The 21,005-nt window shown below is 45.9% G+C and overlaps 1 protein-coding gene across 1 annotated transcript in view; it reads left to right on the forward strand.

Moving 5' to 3' along the window:
* Positions 1-21,005, forward strand: part of LOC137657749 (protein KRI1 homolog) — a 216,275-nt gene that overhangs the window by 70,329 nt on the left and 124,941 nt on the right. Inside the window, exon 3 of the mRNA XM_068392221.1 lies at positions 13,631-13,710. Coding sequence (XP_068248322.1) covers positions 13,631-13,710 — 80 coding nt within the window. The remainder of the gene's footprint in view (positions 1-13,630; positions 13,711-21,005) is intronic.

Here is a 21,005-nt window from a genome sequence, read left to right on the forward strand (position 1 = left end):
CCCCAATAGTGAGGTGCCGTTCAACCTCCCCTGCCTCGCAGACCAGTACTACTAACTCAACCCACGCTTGCCCATCACTCCTTACAGCACCCTTAAGTTTGGGGTCTGAACAGGGGGGGAGCAAATAGGGTGGGTTCACTGGGCGGCACAGGTCTCTCGCCCAGAAATAGATTTTTCCTTCGTCAAAATCCCTTTTCTGGGCTCAATCCCTGTGCCGCGCAGTGAAATAGTACCAGAGAAAACGAACCCAAACTTTATTAACTATACGGGAACGAATAAAAAACAACATAACAAACAGTGGTTTAATCAAAAGTTAACGTAGAAGACGGACGTCTTTAATAACATCAGCATGATAAGGTATAATATCCCAGGAAGGGAAGACAAAAGAACATTAACTTAAAACAAAACCAATTAAGGTCAAACACTGGAACAAATTACATACACTTGAACACTAAAGAAATACAGTTCGTATGGAAGAATAAATTGAACAATGATAATAAAATGGCAATGTTACGAACTAGGAACACCCATGGGTGTGATACAACAAACCGAACTCAGGTAGGAACTGTAAGTGAGGCAGGTAAGAGGAAGAAGGTGGAAGATATAGGATTCAGGGATTAGTTAGAAGGAATTTGTCCGGGGGATACCACGCTCCCTGCAGCTACGGTAGCGAGTTGAAGGGCCTCTAATTGTTTAAGATAGTGCCGCTTGAACACTGAGGGGGATTTCCATCCGGTATATTTAGAGATATCTGTAAAGTTCATATGATGGAAAAAATTTATTGAGGTCGCTACCGCTCGAATGTCGTGGACGTGAGGAAAAGACTCTGGATTGGCCTGTTTAATAAAATACAAGATCTGTTGTCTGATCCCTTTCAAAGTTATAGTCCCTCCCCGCTCCCTGATGAACAAGGGTCCCGAGGTCTTATAGGAAGTCCTTGATAGAAAGGACTTTAGAGTGGTAACCGGGCATAGGGAAGGATCCTGAAGGAGAGGGATGATTTTCCAGGAGGACCATCTATTCTGAGGGTCTTCATTTTTGGCCAAGAAGACTTTGTCTGGGGAGAGGAGGACCTCTCCTGACGGAAGGAACTCTATGTGGCCTGGATCCCTTGATAAGGCAGCTAATTCCGAAATCCTGGCGCCAGATGCCAAACTCACGAGAAAGAGAGTTTTCCTGAGTAGAGGGATATACTCACATGAATCGTTGACGGTTTCTGACGCTAGTTTAAGAACATCATTGAGAAACCAGGAAATCGGGCTAGGACGAGAAGATGGTCTCAGTCTGGCACAGGCTCTTGGGATCGAAGCTAGCAATGAATCTGTTAGATCTATATTAAAGCCGATTAGAAAAATCTTCTTCAAGGCAGACTTGATGGTAGTAATAGTGTTGGCTGCTAAGCCCGACTCAAACAAGGTTCTGAAAAAGGTTACCGTTAGGTTTAGTGTCATAAAGTCAGTACTAGAATCTTTCAAAAACTTAGCTAGTTTTTTGACCGCTGAGTCATATTGACGAAGAGTGGAGTCTCTCTTGTCAGATTCTAAAAATAAAGTATTCTGGGGATCTATGTTAGCCCCTTTGTGTGCCGCAAACTTCATGAAGTCCATAAAGTTAGGGTGGTCTGAATGTTTGAGGAAGCGAACACAGTGCACGTTTGTACTATCTGGGTCAAAGTCGGGTTGGGAATCTGGTGAGGGTGGAGATTCAGCTCCAGTAAAAGAGGAAACCAATTGCTCTTGGGCCAATTGGGGGCCACCAGGGCTACTTGACCTTTGAAGGTTCGAAGTTTGTCCAGCACTTTCATCAGTAGGTTCACCGGTGGGAAAAGGTAAATCCTTTCCCAGGCGTTCCAGTCGAGAGACATGGCATCCGTGGCGTAAGCCCGAGGGTCCAGGTTGGGGGCCACATAACATTTCAGCTTGTGGTTGGATTCCGTCGCGAAGAGGTCTACCTGGAGATCCGGCACTTGGAAGAGGATCCATTGAAAGGATTTGCGATCTAGTGACCATTCTGACTCCAACGGTACCGTCCTGGAGAGTGCGTCTGCCACAACGTTCCGAACTCCAGCCAGATGAACGGCGGATAGGTGCCATTGGTTTGAGGCCGCCAGGGAGAAGATTGCCACCATCACGTGATTGATGGGACCTGACTTGGAGCCCCCTCTGTTTAGACAACGGACTATGACTTCGTTGTCGAGGACTATCCTCAGATGTTGTTTCTTGGCCGGGGAAAGACGTTTCAAGGTTAGTAAGACAGCCATGGCCTCCAGGACGTTTATGTGAAATTGCTGGAACATTGTAGACCAAAGGCCCTGAACTTTCCTGTGTTGGGAGTAGCCTCCCCAACCTGATAGGGAGGCATCCGTGTGGATGACTATCCTTGGAGGGGGGTACTGCAACGGAACCGATTTTGATAGGCTCTTGGCGGTTGTCCATGGGAGAAGCCTCTTCCGAAGAATGGGAGGAAGGCGTGTCTTCTTGTCCCGACGTTTGGTGTTCGCTCTGGAGCGCCAAACTCGGTTGATGTCTTTCAATTTCGCTTTCAGAAGGAGGTCTGTCACTGAAGCGAATTGTAGGGACCCTAGAATCCTCTCCTGGTTCCTTCTGGAAGTTACCTTTTCCCCGAGAAAGCGTTTGGTATTTTTCGCAATCTCTATCCTCTTGGACCTGGGGAGACATAGAGTGTGAGAACGTAGGTCCCACCGTAATCCCAGCCACTGAAATTTGGTCTTTGGTGTCAGACGAGACTTTCCGAAGTTTATCTGGAATCCCAGAAACTGAAGATATTGGATCACCTTGTTTGTTGCCTTGAGACAATCCTCGACGTTGTCTGACCAGATTAGCCAATCGTCCAGGTATGCGACGACTTGGATTCCGTGGGATCGGAGTTCCTGAATGACCGATTCCGCCAGTTTCGTGAAGATTCTGGGCGCGATGTTGAGCCCGAAAGGCATCACTTTGAACGTGTAAGCCTTGTCGTCCAGTCTGAATCCTAGGAATGGGCGGAAGTGTCTCGCTATTGGAACGTGATAGTAAGCATCGGTAAGATCGATGGAGGTGGTGACGGCCCCACGGGGAAGCAAGGTTCGCACCTGCGAGACGGTAAGCATGTGAAACCTGTCGCATTGAATGGACAAGTTTAGTCGAGACAGATCGAGGATGACCCTTCGGCTGTCGGAGTCTTTCTTCGGAACGCTGAATAAGCGACCTTGAAACTTCAGATATTTCGTTTCCTTGATCGCGTTCTTGCGAAGAAGATCTTGGGTAAACAAAAGTAGGTCCGGTGTCGAGGGTTGATGGAATCTGTTCGGTGGAGGAGGCCCTTCTATCCAACTCCACCCCAGGCCCTTGGAGATTATGCTGAAGGCCCAAGGACTGAATTTCCAGCGACTCCGGAACACATAAAGTCTCCCTCCTACCTGAAGACCGTCAGTAGTTGGAGGTTTTACCGCCTCGGCCACCACGTGACCCTTTTCCACGGGAGAAATATCTCCCTTTGCTTCTGTTCTGAAAAGAACCCCTCGAACCGGGGCCCCTGCCTCGTTGGTATCCTTGGGAGGAAAACCGGGACTCATAGACCGGGTTATAAACAGGAGAGGTAAACGAGTTCGAAGCCACTTGGTTTTCAGGGACGAGGACATACTTCACTTGGGGCTGAGACTTGGAGGTGGAGGGTTGGATGCCCTGAGAGACCGGGGCCGACTGGACTACTTGAATAGGTTGGCGGAATTGGGTAGAGCTATAAGGGCGTAGCCTTTTTCTGCCCCGGGAGTGAATGCTCGATTGTTCGAACTTCCGTTTGGGAGTGAGACCCCAACGGACTTTGAGGCTCTGGTTCACTCTGGCAGCTTCGCTCAATACCGAGTTGACCATGTCCTCCGGGAAAAGGTCCGGACCCCAAGCAGAGGCTTTAATGAGCTTATTTGGCTCATGGCGGATAGTGGCTTCAGATAAGACATGCTTACGGCAACGTCTTTTGGTCACCAAGAAGTCGTAGCAGTCTGCTAACAAAGATTGCAGGGTGGCTTTAGTCATAACTTTAAAAGAGTGTTCCTCGTCATAAGTAAGAGAAAACATCTCCGCCATAGTCGAGATGTTGAGGCTCCGGCTAAACCTAGACCGGGACTCGAACTCGAGTCGGATGAAGGTTTCAGGTAGTCTTGGGAGGCGTTCACTGAATTGCATCGATGCACAGTCCGCGGATAGCTTACCAGAAGTGAATGTCGATTGAATGTTAAGCCAACATTCATTATCTGATGGGAACAGCAGAGATGTAGGATCTGTCTCCCGGAGTTGTGGCAAAGGCTTATCTTCGGTCACTGCCTGAAGGGCTAATTCAACCATTTTGGTGACGCAAGGAGTGGGGGTCTGTTCGTCCACAAGAAACATGGTGTAAGTACTCTTGTGGGGGGTCAGCATGGTGTTTGTACAACCCCACTCATTTAAGGTTCGAACCCAAACAGACTGAGCCTGTTCCTTCGGAAAGATAACGGTCTCTTTAGGGACCTTATCTAGTCGGACAAGAGCCTCTTCCGTAAGCCGGGCGAAGCCGGGGAAAGGAAATTGAAGACCGGGAGGGAAGAACTCAAAATCTTCAATGGGCCTGGTCCCAAAACCCTCGATGGTCAACATTCCGTCCGTGAAAGGACAGTGGAGCGCCATTTTCCACGGGTTGTTCTTCGTGAAGGGTGGAAGTTTTGAGGCGTCCGGGATGAGGAACTGCTGTTGTTGAGGCAGTCCACTTTCCAGGGTATCTAGTCTTCTGGTGACGGCAGAAAGTATAGAACTAATCTGCTCTGTAACGACCCTCGACAACATATTCGTGAGGGCCTCCGGGTCGAGGTTGGTTGTGGTAATTAAGGGGGATGACTGCACTCCCGGGTCCTGAGACATAGGGGCAGTGCTAGTCGAGTCACTAGGAGCTCCGGGGAGGGGAGCCTTCTTGGGCTTCGATGATCCAGGTAGTGTAGGATTCTGACGAGTCCTCACTAAAGGTCTTTTCTGAGATTTGACCTTGGCAGGAACCGAGAGCGATCTTGGGGAGGATTCGTGGTTCCCTTCAAAACCAAGAAAGGAAAAATTATTAGAAGTTGGAGAAAAAGAGGGGCTAAGAAGAGAGGTCTTAGCGCCAGACCCACCTGCCTCACTTACAACCTTACCTGTGTCAGGTTCGTCAAAAACCATGGGCTCTATGTCTAAGGTCAGAGCCGTAACATTGTCTTCAATGGGGTCCGGGTCGTCAGGGATGTCTGTATCCTGGACGAGATTGAGTTCTACGATTTCCGCAATGTCAGCAATTATAGGAGCCGCCACTTGCCTAGGCACTGCTGCCGAAGATTTTGCGTTCGGGTAGATAAGTCTACAATAATCTTCTGAGAGGACGTAGGGCTTCCTGGCCTTTACGTTACGGGCGAAGCCGCCTACCCACAATTTCAAAGTGGCTCTTGCTGAAGTTTTAACCGCCTGGGAACTCTGAAAGAACGGGGATAAGGTTAGCAAACCCGAGGACAAAATGATAAATGAACCCGAAGATTCATAACAGAAGTCAATGATTATCTATCATATTGATGTCGCCCAGTGAAGGGAAGTAAATACAAAAATGACTGAAAGAGGCTCACCGAATCTGAAGCGAGGGTGGAGATAAGGTCATAACAGATAAGGCAGTTGTCAGGGTGCCATACCACAATATCGTCCATCTGGATCCCACAGTCCGCGTGGGACCGACAGACAGCATGGCCGCAAGGCTGGTGAAGGACGGCCGCGCAGGCTGTCATCCGGCAACGGACCACCTGTAAAAGGAATAGTCCATGAGCATCTACTAGTTTCTCTATAAGGGGTCCCGGAGGGTCCGGGACCTGCCAGTTAATAAAATAAATGTATAGCCTTAGACTAAACATGCAGAGAACTGAGACTATTCCAATAGCAATCCGGCAGAGCCGGGTATGAAAAAGGATGCAAAAAACAGTGATTAATATATAATCATAACTAGTTCCGGGGCCCCCGTGGCCGGGGAACAGGGTTGGTAAGTAAACTTAAAGTAAACTTAAAGTAAACTTAAAGTAACTTAAAGTAAACTTAAAGTACCCAAGATACATCCTTAAAGTACATAAATAGAAAACGCCAATTATGATCAAAAACTAATGTCTGTAATGAATAGGGCTCCCGGAGGGAGGATATTAATCAAAACCGTGTCAGTGTCAACCGATCATGTAGTTAAGAGCTCGGCGGCTCCGATGTCTGATGACGGGAGGGTACAACGGGAGAGCGCGGGGGGAGCCAGTGGAACCCCCCCCTACCTTACCTGAGGTACCGGGACAAAGGTAATGATTCATGTAGAATATAAAATAATGATATGGGATATAATAAGTCCTATACGGACGATAATAGCATGAGGTACCGTAGGGGAGGACACTCCTAATATAAGTGCTCATTCTAACAACCGTAATTAAAAGCAAGGTTACACCAAGGTGCAGATATACCGACTAATCACGTGTGATAGTCCCCGGTGGTCCCGGCCTTCCCCCTCCCCGACCGATGGCGACGGGAGGGGGGAGACGAAACCGCCCGGTATGAATGAATGAGACTAAGTCATACCCCGTTGGTATACTCAGTCCTCAATATGTCGGAACGTTGATGGAAGACTGAGGTACAAGCATACTTGACCCGTAAATCATAACCAACAACCATCGAGTGAGAGGAAGGGTGTACACTGAAGGGGGGGGGGATGGAATAACCTCCCCAACTTGTTGGGGGGGGGGGTGTAATGGTACAGGGAAATCGCCAGTGCGCAGTGGTAGACAGGGCTACCAACTGGAGATCCCCTAATCATGACATGAAAATCCCAAAAATATGATCATAACGGAGTAAGCAATAAATATAATATCAATGCACAAATACATAAAAATAATTAATGAATTAAAAGCGAAATCACGTAAGTAAGGTTAGGCATGCAGAAAAAATATGGCGAGAGAGGGACTCGGGCGAGTGGTAGGGGAGGAAGCATGACGCCATCAGCAGATGGAAAGCAGGGGTACCAACCTAGTTACTGAAGCGGTAGATCGAACAGTAAAAACAACAAAATACGCGAGAGTCCCACTCGAACCAAACGTAAAACTAGGTGGAGCGTAATAAAACAAAAGGTTTTACTAATAATAAGTGAGATGGTCGAAATTAAAGCTCCTAGAACTAGCGAAACAATCTCAATGTTGACGCTATCCACCAACATGCACGAATGCAGGCATACCAACATAACCTACTCCTGATGAAACGCTAACACCGATATCATAGGATAACATAAAATAAATGCTATATGAAAGCATAAAGTCGGTGTACTAAATGAATATTGCTATATGAAAGCATAAAGTTGGTGTACTAAATGAATATAAGGAAAAAACTCCTAAAGGATCGAACGAATATAAAAGACGGACGAACTAACGAGACAAAGGGCAGAGGCGAAAGAAAGAACGGGGACGCCGCTCATATATAAACACTTCTAAATAATAAAAACAAAGATGACACTGCCCAATCTCGTTAAAAACTCATGGATAAGGTACTTAACTTCGATGGGGTATCTTGGGAATCGGCCATCGAGAGAAAGTTGATGATAAATCCAATGAAACACACGAAATAAAAAACTTGGACTTATATCAAACAGGTGCTTGAAAGGAGTGATGGGCAAGCGTGGGTTGAGTTAGTAGTACTGGTCTGCGAGGCAGGGGAGGTTGAACGGCACCTCACTATTGGGGGATTTCGAAGAGGAGAAATCTAAATGGTACGAGACCTCTGGTATTTCGCCCCAGTCTATACCGACACCATTAGGTGAGCGAGCTAGTTCAACCTAGCATTCCTTTACATTTTTTCTCTGGTAATATTAGCAGTTATATTCCTTTGAAATGGTGCTTAAGGAGCATTTCACTGCGCGGCACAGGGATTGAGCCCAGAAATATCATTTTTGAAGATAAATTAAGAGGCTACGGTTAATGAGGAATTTTGGTCATTGACTTTCTGGTGAGTGTTGGGTGTTCAGACTCTCGTTTTTCCCTACCCTCCCTCCTTCAGCCGACTGTTGAATGTTCCATCTCTAAATACAAACCCTTCACTATATGTAGGGGATATCACTTTCATTTTCGATGAAGCTGAAAGACGAGCCATGAGAATTTTAGCAAGGGATAACCACCCCAACTGCTAGTTAGCAGGAGGATGGGGGTTAGCCAGACACCCTCTCACTCACGCACCTGGGCTGAGCACCCACTTTTCTTTCTGGCTTGGTAGAGGATGGTCACTGCCGCTTTCTCCCACTTGCAATTTGAATAATACTTTTATGCTTTTTCTTTTCAGAGAGTGTGTGTCTGTGACTTCTTGTCCGTGTGTACCTGTTCTGGTCCTGAAGGCCACTCTTGCAGTACCTTCATTATCATCCTTGAGACGGACCCCAACCTGCTGTGTCCGGCTTGCCGGGACCATGGATGTGATTGGGACAACACCTGTAATGAGTGTCGGGAGTGGTCTGCCTCCCAGTGGGAGAGGTATGGGGTAGGAAAAAGAAGGCGGCCAAGCGAGATTCTTCTCTTTCGGGGTCCTCCTCGAAGTCAAAGAAATCGCGGACTTCTTCTTTAACTTCCCGAAGCTGTTCCGCCGGTCCTTTCTGGGGAACGGCCACGTAGCAGCTCAGCCCTGTTAACTCCAGGTCTACCTTGCGGGCTGATAGACGGTTCCGTATACCTTATCGATTTGGTCCTGCCCCTCCCCCCAGGGAGCGCTTGCTCTCTTTCTGATCTGTTTGTGCTTTTGGTCATCGCTGGGCGTTGATGGTCCCCCTTTGAAGGAAGTTCTATTCGAACTCCTTCAGTTGAATGTCGAGTGGAAGCGCACTCCTTCCTCAGAGGTGGAGCCTTCCCCTGTGGGCTAAGGTGCTGCTGCCCAACAGTCAGACTTTTGGTCCCCTGTGGCTGACGCCGAAGACGATGCTTTTCCCCTTGGGGCGATAGGAGAGCAAAGTCCAAGGTGAGTTCCAGCTTTCTGGGTTCATGTTTCACCATTGCTGTGGCAAACACATGCTCTCTACAGGTCCTCCTTGACCTGACAAAGGCATATAAGTCCTTCACAAGGGTACCCATGTGGGACTTGGCTAAGACCATGTACATATCCCAAGCAGTTCTGATGAGACAAGGAGGGGGCAAATCTTTCTTTCGTCTCCTGTTCCCTTCTCAAAAGATGATCTGGCAACTTTGAAAGGTTCTCATTAAACTGCTGGCCTGCTATCTCCAGATCCAACTTTGAGACGTAGAAGGTTAGATGTACCTCTTTCCATTTCTCCTCGCATGTGGGCTTAGCTAGAGATAATGGTTTGCATTCCTCTAGAATTGGGCAGGGTTTGCCCTCTTCGACTGCTTTCATGACAGTCGAGGGCTTTCACCAAAAAGGGGAAAGCTCTGGAGGAAGGAGCAATGAAGGTTGGGTGCTTCTTGCTCAATGCTGAGACTTTGGAATTTGTATATCCGGCTCCTTTCAGGGTCTTGGTAAGGATGGCTTGTGTCCTTGTCATGTTCGAACACAATGACTTCCTTCGGTACCGTCTCCTCGCGGGATGCAGATTCATCTCGCAGTCTCACGTAGCAATCTGGGTTCGCTGAAAAGCTGGGCCAGAATTGAAGATCTTCAAGGGATTTGGCCCCAACTTCTCGGAGATGTAAAGCTTCCCATTCATCATGGGCATGTGCTCCGTATACCTCCAGGGCTTGGTTTCAGAGCAGTGAGGGAGGTCAGATACTTTAAGGGGCTTAGCAGAGCCCCTGGAAGCACCAGGGTATTTCCATTCTTGTACCTCTCTCTTAGTCTGCTTGATGTCTTGCTTCATCTCTTCTTAACTGCCAACATCTGCTGGATCGACGCTAGGAGCGCCTCGCTCCTGTCAACCTGTGTAGTCGGTTGGGGAGTTGGTGTTGAAGAGGTTGACGGCATAGGTTGATATGCCGTCACGGTGAACTGGGGGTCCTCGGTCACCATCGAAATGGATCCTTCTTCCTCCGTTGGTGGTTTAACCACGTCTTCTTCAGGGCCTTCTTGCAGTAGGTCCTGTTCGGTGTCGATGGACACCAACATCCGTTCTTGGTGGATGACCATGCCTTCAAGTGCCTTATTAATGTCCGCGTCCATTTTCAGTTGAATGAAGGTAGGCTGGATCTATTCCTGGGGCACTATCGCACTGGAACAGAAGGCACCTAAGAGATTCGTTAGGTAGGTAAGGTCCCGGAGAGTTCTTCTGGAACCCTCTTACCCATTTATGAAGGGTTTCCCTTGCTGTATCCCTTGCCTCCATGGTGGCAGGGATATCTTCTCCAAAGCCGTTGGTCAGCAAGGTCGAGCAGTTGGAGCAACCCTTCGGGTCCCAGTACCTCAGGGATCCAGATACGATGCAGCAGGGGGCATGAGACCTGCATATCGTATGCCCACAAAAGTCCTTACTCTTCTGGTTGCAGAACACAACTGCACACATCACCATTGGCTCCTCCTGTAAAGGAAAAAAGATGAAATGAGTATACAGTTGTTTATATCATTGATATAAATGCATACTTTTAATAGTAATACTTACTATTATATTTAATAGCTTAGGATAGTAAGCTAGAAAGGAAATAGGAAAGACACATATCTGTGTTTCCTCTCCCAGGCAATCGTTGAGACCTCCATCAATATTAAGATTTGAATTCCCTATAAGTCGGAGTTAGTGAATATTTATACTAACTTCTCCACCTGTAGTATATTAATACTGAACGGTGTTTTATATGTGTCCCGATGATCATAGAATTCATATGGGTGTTGAGGGATTATTTCAACCTCAACATGTTATGCGGTCCCAACAATAGACTGTGATAGGATACACAGAGTATGTTGGAAATACTTGTACTACTGTATTGTATACTGTAGTTTTACCAACTACTGTATTGTTGTATACCGTAGTTTTACCGGTATACTTCCGGGGTGAGGCTAGTGCCGCCAATAGAGAGAGAGAAAGAATGGAAAGGAGGGTTTCCTATTGTTATGGTTTAGCACAATAACTGGAAGTGTAGGAGGGCTACTGCCACCTACTGTCTCCTTGCCAGAATGAGAGATCTACAGTAATGGAAGGGGAGGAATGCATCTGATTCTAGCTTCCATCTATCCACAAATCTTGCCGCCGGCTGTACTGTGGAAGGTTTGTGGATGGCAGGCCAAGAGAGGACTGAAGAGTTCTCAACAGTATGATGGGTTTCCCATCGGCAGCCATCAGGGCCGGCTCAGTCTTTCCCCCCGGGGCATTCACCTCCGGTGAAGGAAGAACATAAGGAGGAAGTGGCCGAGGCGGTAACCTAACCGCCGCTGGTAGGGTTCCGGCCGGCAACGCAGTTAACCCGGCAAGCCGGGATGACTGTCAGAATATCGGCTATAGAATGTTGTGACGGCTAGGCCAACACTAAAGGACAGAGGGGGGAGGGGAAAGGGTCTTAGAGTTCACAGGGGAGAAAGGCGGTGGAAGGTATGCCACCTACTTTCGGCCTTGAACTAAGGAAGCATGGCTTCCTGTGCCGATGACATCGTGGAAGGCAGAGGAACCAAGATTCCCCTGTCGGTGATATTGTCGGCTGCAAGACAGTACACCCTGAGCTACAATCTTCAAAGCTGGGATACTCGACGGCAAAGAAGGCAGACGGTGTAAAACTATCTAAGGCAAGCCGGAGTTTACTACTCAACGGCGAAGACGAAAGATAGGGGTTGCCTCCTGTAATGGCGGCGGCTCTGGGAGGGAGGAAGGCTTTAGCCTCTTTTCTCTAAAAGAGAAAAATATCGAACCTTATCCATAAATTCTAGGGGACATATGTCTCCATCCGAATTAATAAGGAACGATATGCTGAGGTTAAACATGGGGAATTACTTTACTAACGTATACATAACGAGTTAGGTGGGGACCGCGGCCAAGGTAGGTACCACCAGGGTCCCTGTCGTATACGAAAAGTAAAGTTACATATCGGTAGAGGAATAATTAAATTTGTATGCAATATCTTCACTAGTGTAATTTGCCTAACCAGCTAAATTCTATAGCTAAATAACGGGAGTTTCACACTACTGACTAAATAAAATGCATTTATAATATGCAACAGCGGTCTCAAAATGGCCGCCTCCAGTGTGAGCTACGCTCAACCAAACACACTTAAATTATACGAATTTAACTGTGAGAAGGGAGCCTTAAAATTATACACAGGAAAGATTAGATACTCAACTTTTCAGAGAATGAAGATGCTGGAGATTGCATGATAATATTCCCAAAATCCGTAACAAGCACGGAGAAAAGCGTGGGAGCGCACTTAACTTGAGTGCTACAGACAAAGGAATGATGGCCCGTAGTAGTACGGAGAGGAGGTCCACCAGATACCTTGATAACGGCTCCCCTTTCGTTCGCCACTCTTCCTCCTCAAAGAGTTAAATCTATTCGGGGTGAAGATTGCTATGTGTCGTATCTAAAAATACGTCCCCTGATATCATGCGATATCCTTAAAGCTATATTAAGGATACTCGCGCCATGAGTTGGAATTCTGGAGACCTATAGTTAATTCTCTGGGAGTATCACTGTAGCAAATATCCCTTAGAAAGCTACGTAAAGGAACCTTCCATCAGGATGACATGGCCGAGCCCAAAAAGGGTATTTTGACATTGGAAAAATCTATTTTTGGCTGTGATAGTTATGTTGTCGTGCTGGACCCGCCCGTTACTTTTCATCCCCTCCCAATTCTCAGTGTGAGGTCACGCATCATACGATGGCTGCTGCTGGAATGGCGAACCAGCGAACATGTTTACAGTAATACACTGGGATCGGAGTTGTAACGCCTCCCCTACGTATCCAATCCTATCCCACGTCCATCGAGACAAGGTTAGCTCTATTCAGGGAACGATAGCCGTGGTTGTTTTAAACATGTCCCTGTTACATACATAATATCTCTCAGGGTATTTGCTCCAGGAGTTAGAACCCTGCTATACCTCTACAGGTAAATTTCTCTGGTATATCACTTGTAGGAAATATCCCAAGTAGAAGCTGCCTTTTGAGGAACTTCCATCAAAACTTTCTTGCTTGAGGGTGCACTCGAGCACACTATTCTATCTTATTCCTCTTCCTTTTGTGTTGTTAAAGATTTTATAGTTTATATAGATATTTATTTTAATGTTACTGCTCTTGAAATATTTTATCTTTTTTTTCTTTCCTTTCCTCACTGTGCTATATTCCCTGTTGGAGCCCTTGGGCTTAAAACATCCTGCTTTTCCAACTAAAGTTGTAGCTCAGCTAGTAATAATAATGATAATAATATTAATACATAGCTATCTCACCCAAAGATAGATTTTTCTTATGTCAAAATCCCTTTTGGCAGTTGGGACAAGTGGACCCTCTTTTCATGTTTCACTTACCAGCTGATTATCACATTACTTGTTTTAACTGGAAAATTTATTCATGGTCCCATGGCCAACACTAGCAAAATATTGGAAAACACTTTATAAAATATTACTTAAACTACACTTTATTTATGTATGGTAAGGTATAGAATTACAGTTAGGTAACAGTAGATTTTTATTGCTTGCTGTAATTTCCTCATTATTAATTTTTACAGTGAAAGCTAGAGCAGATTCTTTAGAGTCATCATCAGATGAATCATCCGATGAGGAAGGCGGGGACAAGAACTTTGGAAAGGTGAGTCATTATGTATATCTTAATGATAATATATATTTTTATAGTGATTGTGTTCTAATTCTTAGGAATTGTTTATGTAAACTTGAATATGTTAGTAGCTTTTATTCTTTGTTACAATTTTTTTATTTCAATATATCTTCTGGAAGTTCATTGCTGTCCCTCATCGAGAGGGGAGAGCAAATGACAGTTAAGCAATACAATTATTGGCAGGAGAAAAGTTTTCACATTTCCTAGTTAACTGTTCCTGTTTTCAACTGGTGATGTTGGCAGTCAGGAAGGACCTAAGAAGTGTGGAGAGTCTGTTAATTGGTTAGGTCATTATTATTTCTTTGGATAGTCACAACCCTAGCATATATCAGAAAACAGGGCAGGACTTAGTTGGGAACCCTGTTTCTGTTGGCAAAGATGTGTTATGTTTTACATAGGAGAGGGACATCACTCTACACCAGGTTTGTGCTTTGGAAGCAGAATGTTCTGTCAAAACAGCTTAGTCAGAGAAATCAGATTATTTTCACAAAGTGGTCTTTATATCCCTAGGTGTTTCTAGACCTGTGAAAAACAAGGGGGAAGCTAACTGCGGACATGCTTGCAACCACTGAGCAAAGTTGACATTTATTGTTCTCCAGTACTGAATCTCCTGGCTTGGGCAATGGATGCCTAGCTGCAGTTGTGTCCAAAACTGAGACATATACATGTTTCCCCATTTTTCATGATCCATCAAGTTCTCAACAAGTTCCAAAAGTGCTCATAATGCAAGGATGACTCTCATAGCTCCTCATTGGGCATAGAGGAACTGGCTCATGAACCTATAACCTCTACAAGTAAACCAATTGCCTCACCAAGAAGTCTAGATATTCTCAGACAGTTGCATTCCATCCCATGCACCAGAACCCCCTCCTGCTTCATCTAACTGCATGGAATCTCCATTGTCTTCTCATAACAAGAGGATTTCAAAATCTGTTTGATTTTCCATTATAGCATCCAAGAGAAAATTCACAAATAAGCTTTGCCAGCATAAGTGGAGAATTTAATACAGTTGGGGCAAATTGAGGTGCATTCCATTCACAATGCAAGTGTACTGTATAATTAAGATCCTCAGATTTCTTATGTGCTAAAAGAAGTATTTGATCCCATACATCAAGAGTTACAGGTCTATGCTGTCTAATGTTCTCAACAACATATTAAATGCCAACTTTTCTGTGCCTATAGGCACAATTGGGTCCCCTATCATAGAGATGCAGAAAATTGAAAAGAGAGTTGGGTGGAAAGTAACCATGGTTTTACAGTTTCTGAGGCAGTCTCCCTTCAAACCATTGCAGACATTCTATGAGGAATTCGACAGTCAAGTCCTCCACTATATGGGCAAGGGAAGTGCAGGCCCTTTTAGCTAAAGTGGGGTTTTTGGAGGAAGGAGTAATCTCTTTCCTTTCTGAGTTCCTGGCCAAGAATGATTTCCTCACAAAAACATTGCCTTGGCATATAAAGATTACCTATTTGGAAGCCATTATGGGTTACGACCTTGCAAAAATTTCTTTTGTCCAGTGAGAATCTTGCGGTTCTACCTTGAGAGTTCGGCGGAGGTCAGGGGTCCAGTAAGGTACCTAATTTGTGGAGGAGGTTGCCTTATAGACCTTTGTCTAATAATGCCACAGCATCAGCATTTCTCATGTCAGAGATCATCAACAAACAGTTACATGAAAGAGTAGATGACTAGAGCTTGAAGCTGGAAAAGGTTATGGCCCACAGCATCAGATGAGTAGCTCTTTCCTTAAATTTCATCAGAAATATGTCCATGGGTCAGGTGCTAACTGTAACCCATTAAGGATGCTCCTCATTCTTTGTTATTATTATTATTATTATTATTATTATTATTATTATTATTAGCTAAGCTACAACCGTAGTTGGAAAAGCAAGATGGTACCAGCCTGAGGGCTCCCTCAAGTAAAGTAGCCCAGTAGGAAAGGAAATAAGAAAATAAATAAACTATTTATGAGAATTAATAAATAGATAATATGAAATATATTAAAATCAGTCACAATTTCAAAATAGATCTGCCATATATAAACTATGAAGAGAGAAAACATTTGCTCCAAGTATGAACTTTTGAAGTACAGTACTACTAATTCCACTGCCTGATAAGGAAGACTATTCCACAATCTGGCCACAGCTGAAATAAAGTTTCTAGACTACTGTGTAGTGTTGAGCTTTATGATGGAGGAGCCAGGCTGTAAGAATTAACTGCATACCTAGTACAGGATGGAACAGTCTGGGAAGATCTGAATGCAAAGAATGGTTAGTTTTAAATATTTAACTTAGCCGGTGAATATATAATAGCTGCAACTCTGTTGCTCGACAGACACATACATAAAAAACTCGCGAGCGATCGCTATGCAGGTTGCGGGTGTGCCCACCAGCGCCAACTGTCGGCCAGATACCACTCTCGGATGTAAACAAAACCTTCAATTTTCTTCTCTGTCGACGTGTCGACAAGACGTACTTTTACTCGCTGTTGAACCTGGAGTTTTTCCCATCATATTTGGTGAAGTACAGTACTTTAATTTGGTTTGAGCTTTTGCAGTACAGGTGTTTTTCAATATTAATCTTACCCGATGATCATGTAGCTGTCAACTCTGTTGCCCGACAGAAATCTACGGTCGGGATACGCCAGCGATCGCTATACAGGTGGGGGTGTACACAACAGCGCCATCTGTGAGTAGGTACTCAAGTACTTCTTGTCAACAAGAACTTAATTTTTCCTCTGTCGTGCCTCCGGCAAGACCTACTAATACGCCGTCCCTAACTGGATTTGTTTTCACAACTTTTTGGTGAAGTACACTATTCCAGTTTTGAGCTTTCGCTATGCAGGGGTTTTATCTTCATTTCAAAACTTGAACTCGTTTTGGATAGATTTTATTATGGTGACGAAGAGAGTATGGACTCTCTTTCACTTTTAAATGGCCGACCCTTCCCTTAGACGGAAGTGTTGGTGTCGAAGAGAGTATAGACTCTCTTTCACTTTTTATGACCCACCCTTCCCTTAGACGGAAGTGTGTTTAGGTTTTTGGTAATTTTGCTTAACAAAGTTATAGATTTATTTTATATCTCTCCGCCATTTATAGGCCTCTTCGATTAACTTTCCATTTATTATAAACTTATAAAAATTAATTTTTATGTTTGTTTATATGCGACCTTTCCTAATAGTAGGCGGTCCTTACTTGGAACCGAAGTTATTTAACATTGAGCCCGTCATACCGTTTTTCCTGTTAAGAATTTATGCTATTTTAATTTTAATGTTTTTGAAAGAATTTCTTTGATAGTCTCGTACTGTTTTCAAAGTTGAACTAACGTTTTGTTTAGTCTCCGCAGTTGTTGACGTTCAGAACGTTCAACTTGCGCTCTATCGTTACGATAGAGAGAGAGTATTTCACGGTTTCACGTTGCAGTAAGAGTAAACCGATTCTAGCGTTTCGTTCATTCTTTCTTAGCTTAAATGGTTTTAATTCTAATAAAGGAACTTTTTATTTGGGAAACCTTTCAGTTTTTTTCCTTTAACAAATAATATGTTTTAACGATATATAATTGGGCTCATCTCTCAGGTTCTAAGTCAAGAGAGAGAGAGAGAGAGATAGAGACGGAGGGAGAGAGAGGAGGATAAACGTTTCGTTCAAGCGGGTAACGTTGTTCTTGTTTTTTGCTCTTCTCCCTAGTCGCTATAGGGGAAGAAGGTAAAACGTTTCTAGAGTTTTATTCTTGTTCCCAGGCTTTATGCGGTGAGAGATTTTAAACGTAGTTTATTTGATCTAGTGTTTAGTCTCTTTTCCAGCCACTGAATTCTTTATCTTTCATTATGTTTTTCTGTTACATTGTAATACTGTTTTCGCAATTACTACCTTTTAATGAAGGATAGGATTGCGTGTTTCAGGTACAAACCACTTAAAGTTTCGAGTTCAGTGAAATAAGTGCAAACAGAAAATCAAAAGTGATAAAGTGATATGCGCAAAGTGTTACAGTGTTGCGTTCGAGGGTTCGTTTGTTCGTGCCAGTTGTTCACCTTGTCCGATACCTCTTACAAGCTCCCAAGCCCAGGGGAGAAGTAATGTCGAAGGACTTATGGGTTCCACAGGTCTTGATCGACGAACAAACGTTTCCCTCCGTGGTTTCGGGTGTATCTACACACGTTGCCGACGTGATCACCCCACCCACACAAAGACGAGAGAGCCCATTTATTCCTCGTCTGCAGAAGAGGTTTCTCGCAGAAACCATGGACCAAATCTTGCAGCTTTTAAGTGCAAGTCGGTCCCTTCCGCGCAAGTCCAACGGCCTAGGTGTAGCCACTGGGTCAGTTCGGACTCGCTGCAGTACGACAACTGCACACCTCCCAAGAGAGGCAAGGTGGTACCGCAACAGGCAGTAACTCCGTCTGTTGCCGCACCAGCTGTTTTAGACCCTCAGTCACAACGGACAGTAGCTCCGTTTGTTGTTGTCTTTCATAGACCCTAGTGGTCCATGCTGCAGACTATACAGTCTCAGCTTGCTCCTTCATGCAGGAGTATCGTGCTGGAAGGTTGACAATGCACCTGTTAACCTACAACCCGCCGAGGTTGTGCGCTCAGCAGATACTGCGGCTGCCTGCTCCCACCCTCCACCTGTGAGAGCTCCACCACCGATGCGCAGTCCACCCTGCCAGACGCATGTTCTTGCTGCACCATCTGCTAACATGCGTGAGCTACCGCATCAGCAGTGGGAAGGTTCTGTAGAGCTGCCGGGTTCCAGCACTATGCGGCATTCTCCGCAGCCCATGCAGCATGCTCTGCATACCTTACAGCATGCTCCGCATACCATGCAGCTTGAGCCGCATACCTTACAGCATGCTCCGCATACCATACCGCATGCTCCTCAACCCACCGCAGCCCCTCCCACGCACCAGCACTCTGCTTTTGTTGTTGCCAGCTCCCACACTCCGACTGCGGAGAAGGTTGACGATGCACCCGTGGGCCTACACCTCCCACGGTTGTGCGCCCGGCATGGCTTCCTGCTCTCACACTCTTGTTGTGAGAGCTCCTCCACCCATGCACAGTCAACCCTGCCAGATGTATGATGACTCCCACACACAGAGCACTCCGTTGCCGTGCGTGAGCTACCACAAGCTGCCGTGTTTTGACACGGTGTGTCAGCCTCCGCAACACACTGTGGTTACCGCCACTCGCCAGCAGCAAACTAGTCAGTCAGGAGTTGAGGCTTCCCCACACAACTTTGGTTGTTGCCAACTCACAGACTGTCAAACAGTTACATGACGTTGCCTTCTGGTCTGCTACTTATACACCAGTGCTGTATGTCCTCACGCTCCTGTTGTGGTTGACAGTTCAGTTTTTGACAGTTCACAGACTGTCAAGCAGTTTCATAACGTTGCCTTCTGGTCTGCTGCTTTTGCACCAGTGAAACCCTCACTGAGAGAACCTAGCTTTTCTCGGATATGGTTCCTGTAGATGAGAAAGTGCTGTTCTCCCTCCTTCTGATATTGCCTTGAGGACTCTGTCATTTGGAGAGGAGCCTTAAGCTGCTTAGCCTCCTATGGACTTTTATTTAAGCATAACATGCTTCCAGGGAGGGTAAATGGTTCCGCTTCAGTCGCTAACCCCGTCTGTTGCCACACCTGCTCCCATAGACCTTGGGCTTTGTTGCAAGACATGCAGTCCAAGCTTAGTCCTTGATAGAGGATTTTTTACGGAGAAGACCCTTCTTGCCAACGACCTTCCTACCGGTTGGTTGTACGCCCTGTTGACGCTGAGGTATCCTACTCACGTCCGCCAGTTGCGATGGTTCCTCCAACGGTGCGACCCAGTATGGGTTGCCAGTCGCACGTTGATGTTATGCTACTCTCGGAGGTGGTTGTGGACGTTCAGTGTATCACTGGGAAGACGTTCAACAACCAGCAGAGGTGACTTGTTGTGACGCAGTGCGGCAACCTCAGCAACCCGATAAGGGGTTGTCTGTACTACCCAGACAGTCTAGACAGTTTCGGGTTGTCGCTGTACTTCCTCGCTTCCCCATGGTTGACAGTTCACAGACTGTGCAGCAGTACCATGATCTTGTGTCCGGCTCCGTCACGCATCCACCAGTGCGACCGGATTCAGCGAGTCAGACGTTGCCCACTCCGTTGCCGTTTCCTCATCAGTTTCGGATGAGGAACCCTCTGATGAGGACATGGCTGAACAAGAAGATCAATCCCCAGCCCTGCTATCCATCCAGAAGATGCTGAAGAAGGAATACGGCCCTGTCAGGCTGTGGATGAGTCTGGTTAGGACACTGTCATCCGTGGTGCATTTGGTGTCACTTGGAAGACTACACCTCCGTCCTCTTCGGTTTCATCTAGCTCTTCACTGGAAAAGGACAAGACGCTAGAAGCGGTCTCGATCCCGGTTTCCGGAAGATAAGTCTGGTCTAACCTGAGGAAAGGACTTTATCAACCTTTTATAGGGTCTTCCCCTGACTGTTCAGACTCCCAACCACGTTCTCTTCTCAGACGCATCGGACGTAGGCTGGGGTGCGACCTTAGGCGGTAGGGAATGCTCGGGATTATGGAACTCGCGTCAAAGGACAATGCATTTTAACTGCAAGAAGCTTCTGGCAGTAAGTCTGACCTGGAAAAGCTTCAGGTCTCTCCTTCAAGACAAAGTAATGGAGGTCAACACGGACAACTCCCTGCTTTGATGTTCATCTCCTAGCAAGGAGGGACCTACTCTCTGACATGGTGCGAGTTCGCTAGTGACCTCCTCTCCTGTTCAACAGGTCTAGACTTTTCACTAGTAACAAATTTCTTCCAAGGCAACTTGAATGTCTTAGCAGTTTGTCTCAGTAGGAAGGGACAATAATTCCAACATATTGGACCCTCCACAGAGATGTATGCAAGAGACTTTGGGTCACCTGGGGCCAGCCAACCATAGATCTCTTCGCAACCTCGATGTCCAAGAGGCTCTCAATACTTTGCTCACCTATCCCGGACCCAGCAGTGGTTCTTTTAGATGCCTTTCTGCTAGATTAGTCTCATCTAGATCTATATGCATTCCCTCCGTTCTAGTTTGTCAACAAGGTACTGCAGAAGTTCTCCTCTCACGTTGGGACAAAGTTGACACTAGTTGTTTCCCTCTGGCCCGCGAGAGAATAACTTACCGAGGTACTTCGATGGCTAGTAGACGTTCCCAGAACTCTTCCCCTAAGGGTGGACCTGCTACGTCTGCCACGCGTCAGAAGGTACTCCAAGGCCTCCACGCTCTTCGTCTCACTGCCTTCAGAGT

This window comes from Palaemon carinicauda, chromosome 18 (genome assembly GCF_036898095.1).
Source record: "Palaemon carinicauda isolate YSFRI2023 chromosome 18, ASM3689809v2, whole genome shotgun sequence".
Classification (NCBI taxonomy): Eukaryota; Metazoa; Arthropoda; class Malacostraca; order Decapoda; family Palaemonidae; genus Palaemon; species Palaemon carinicauda.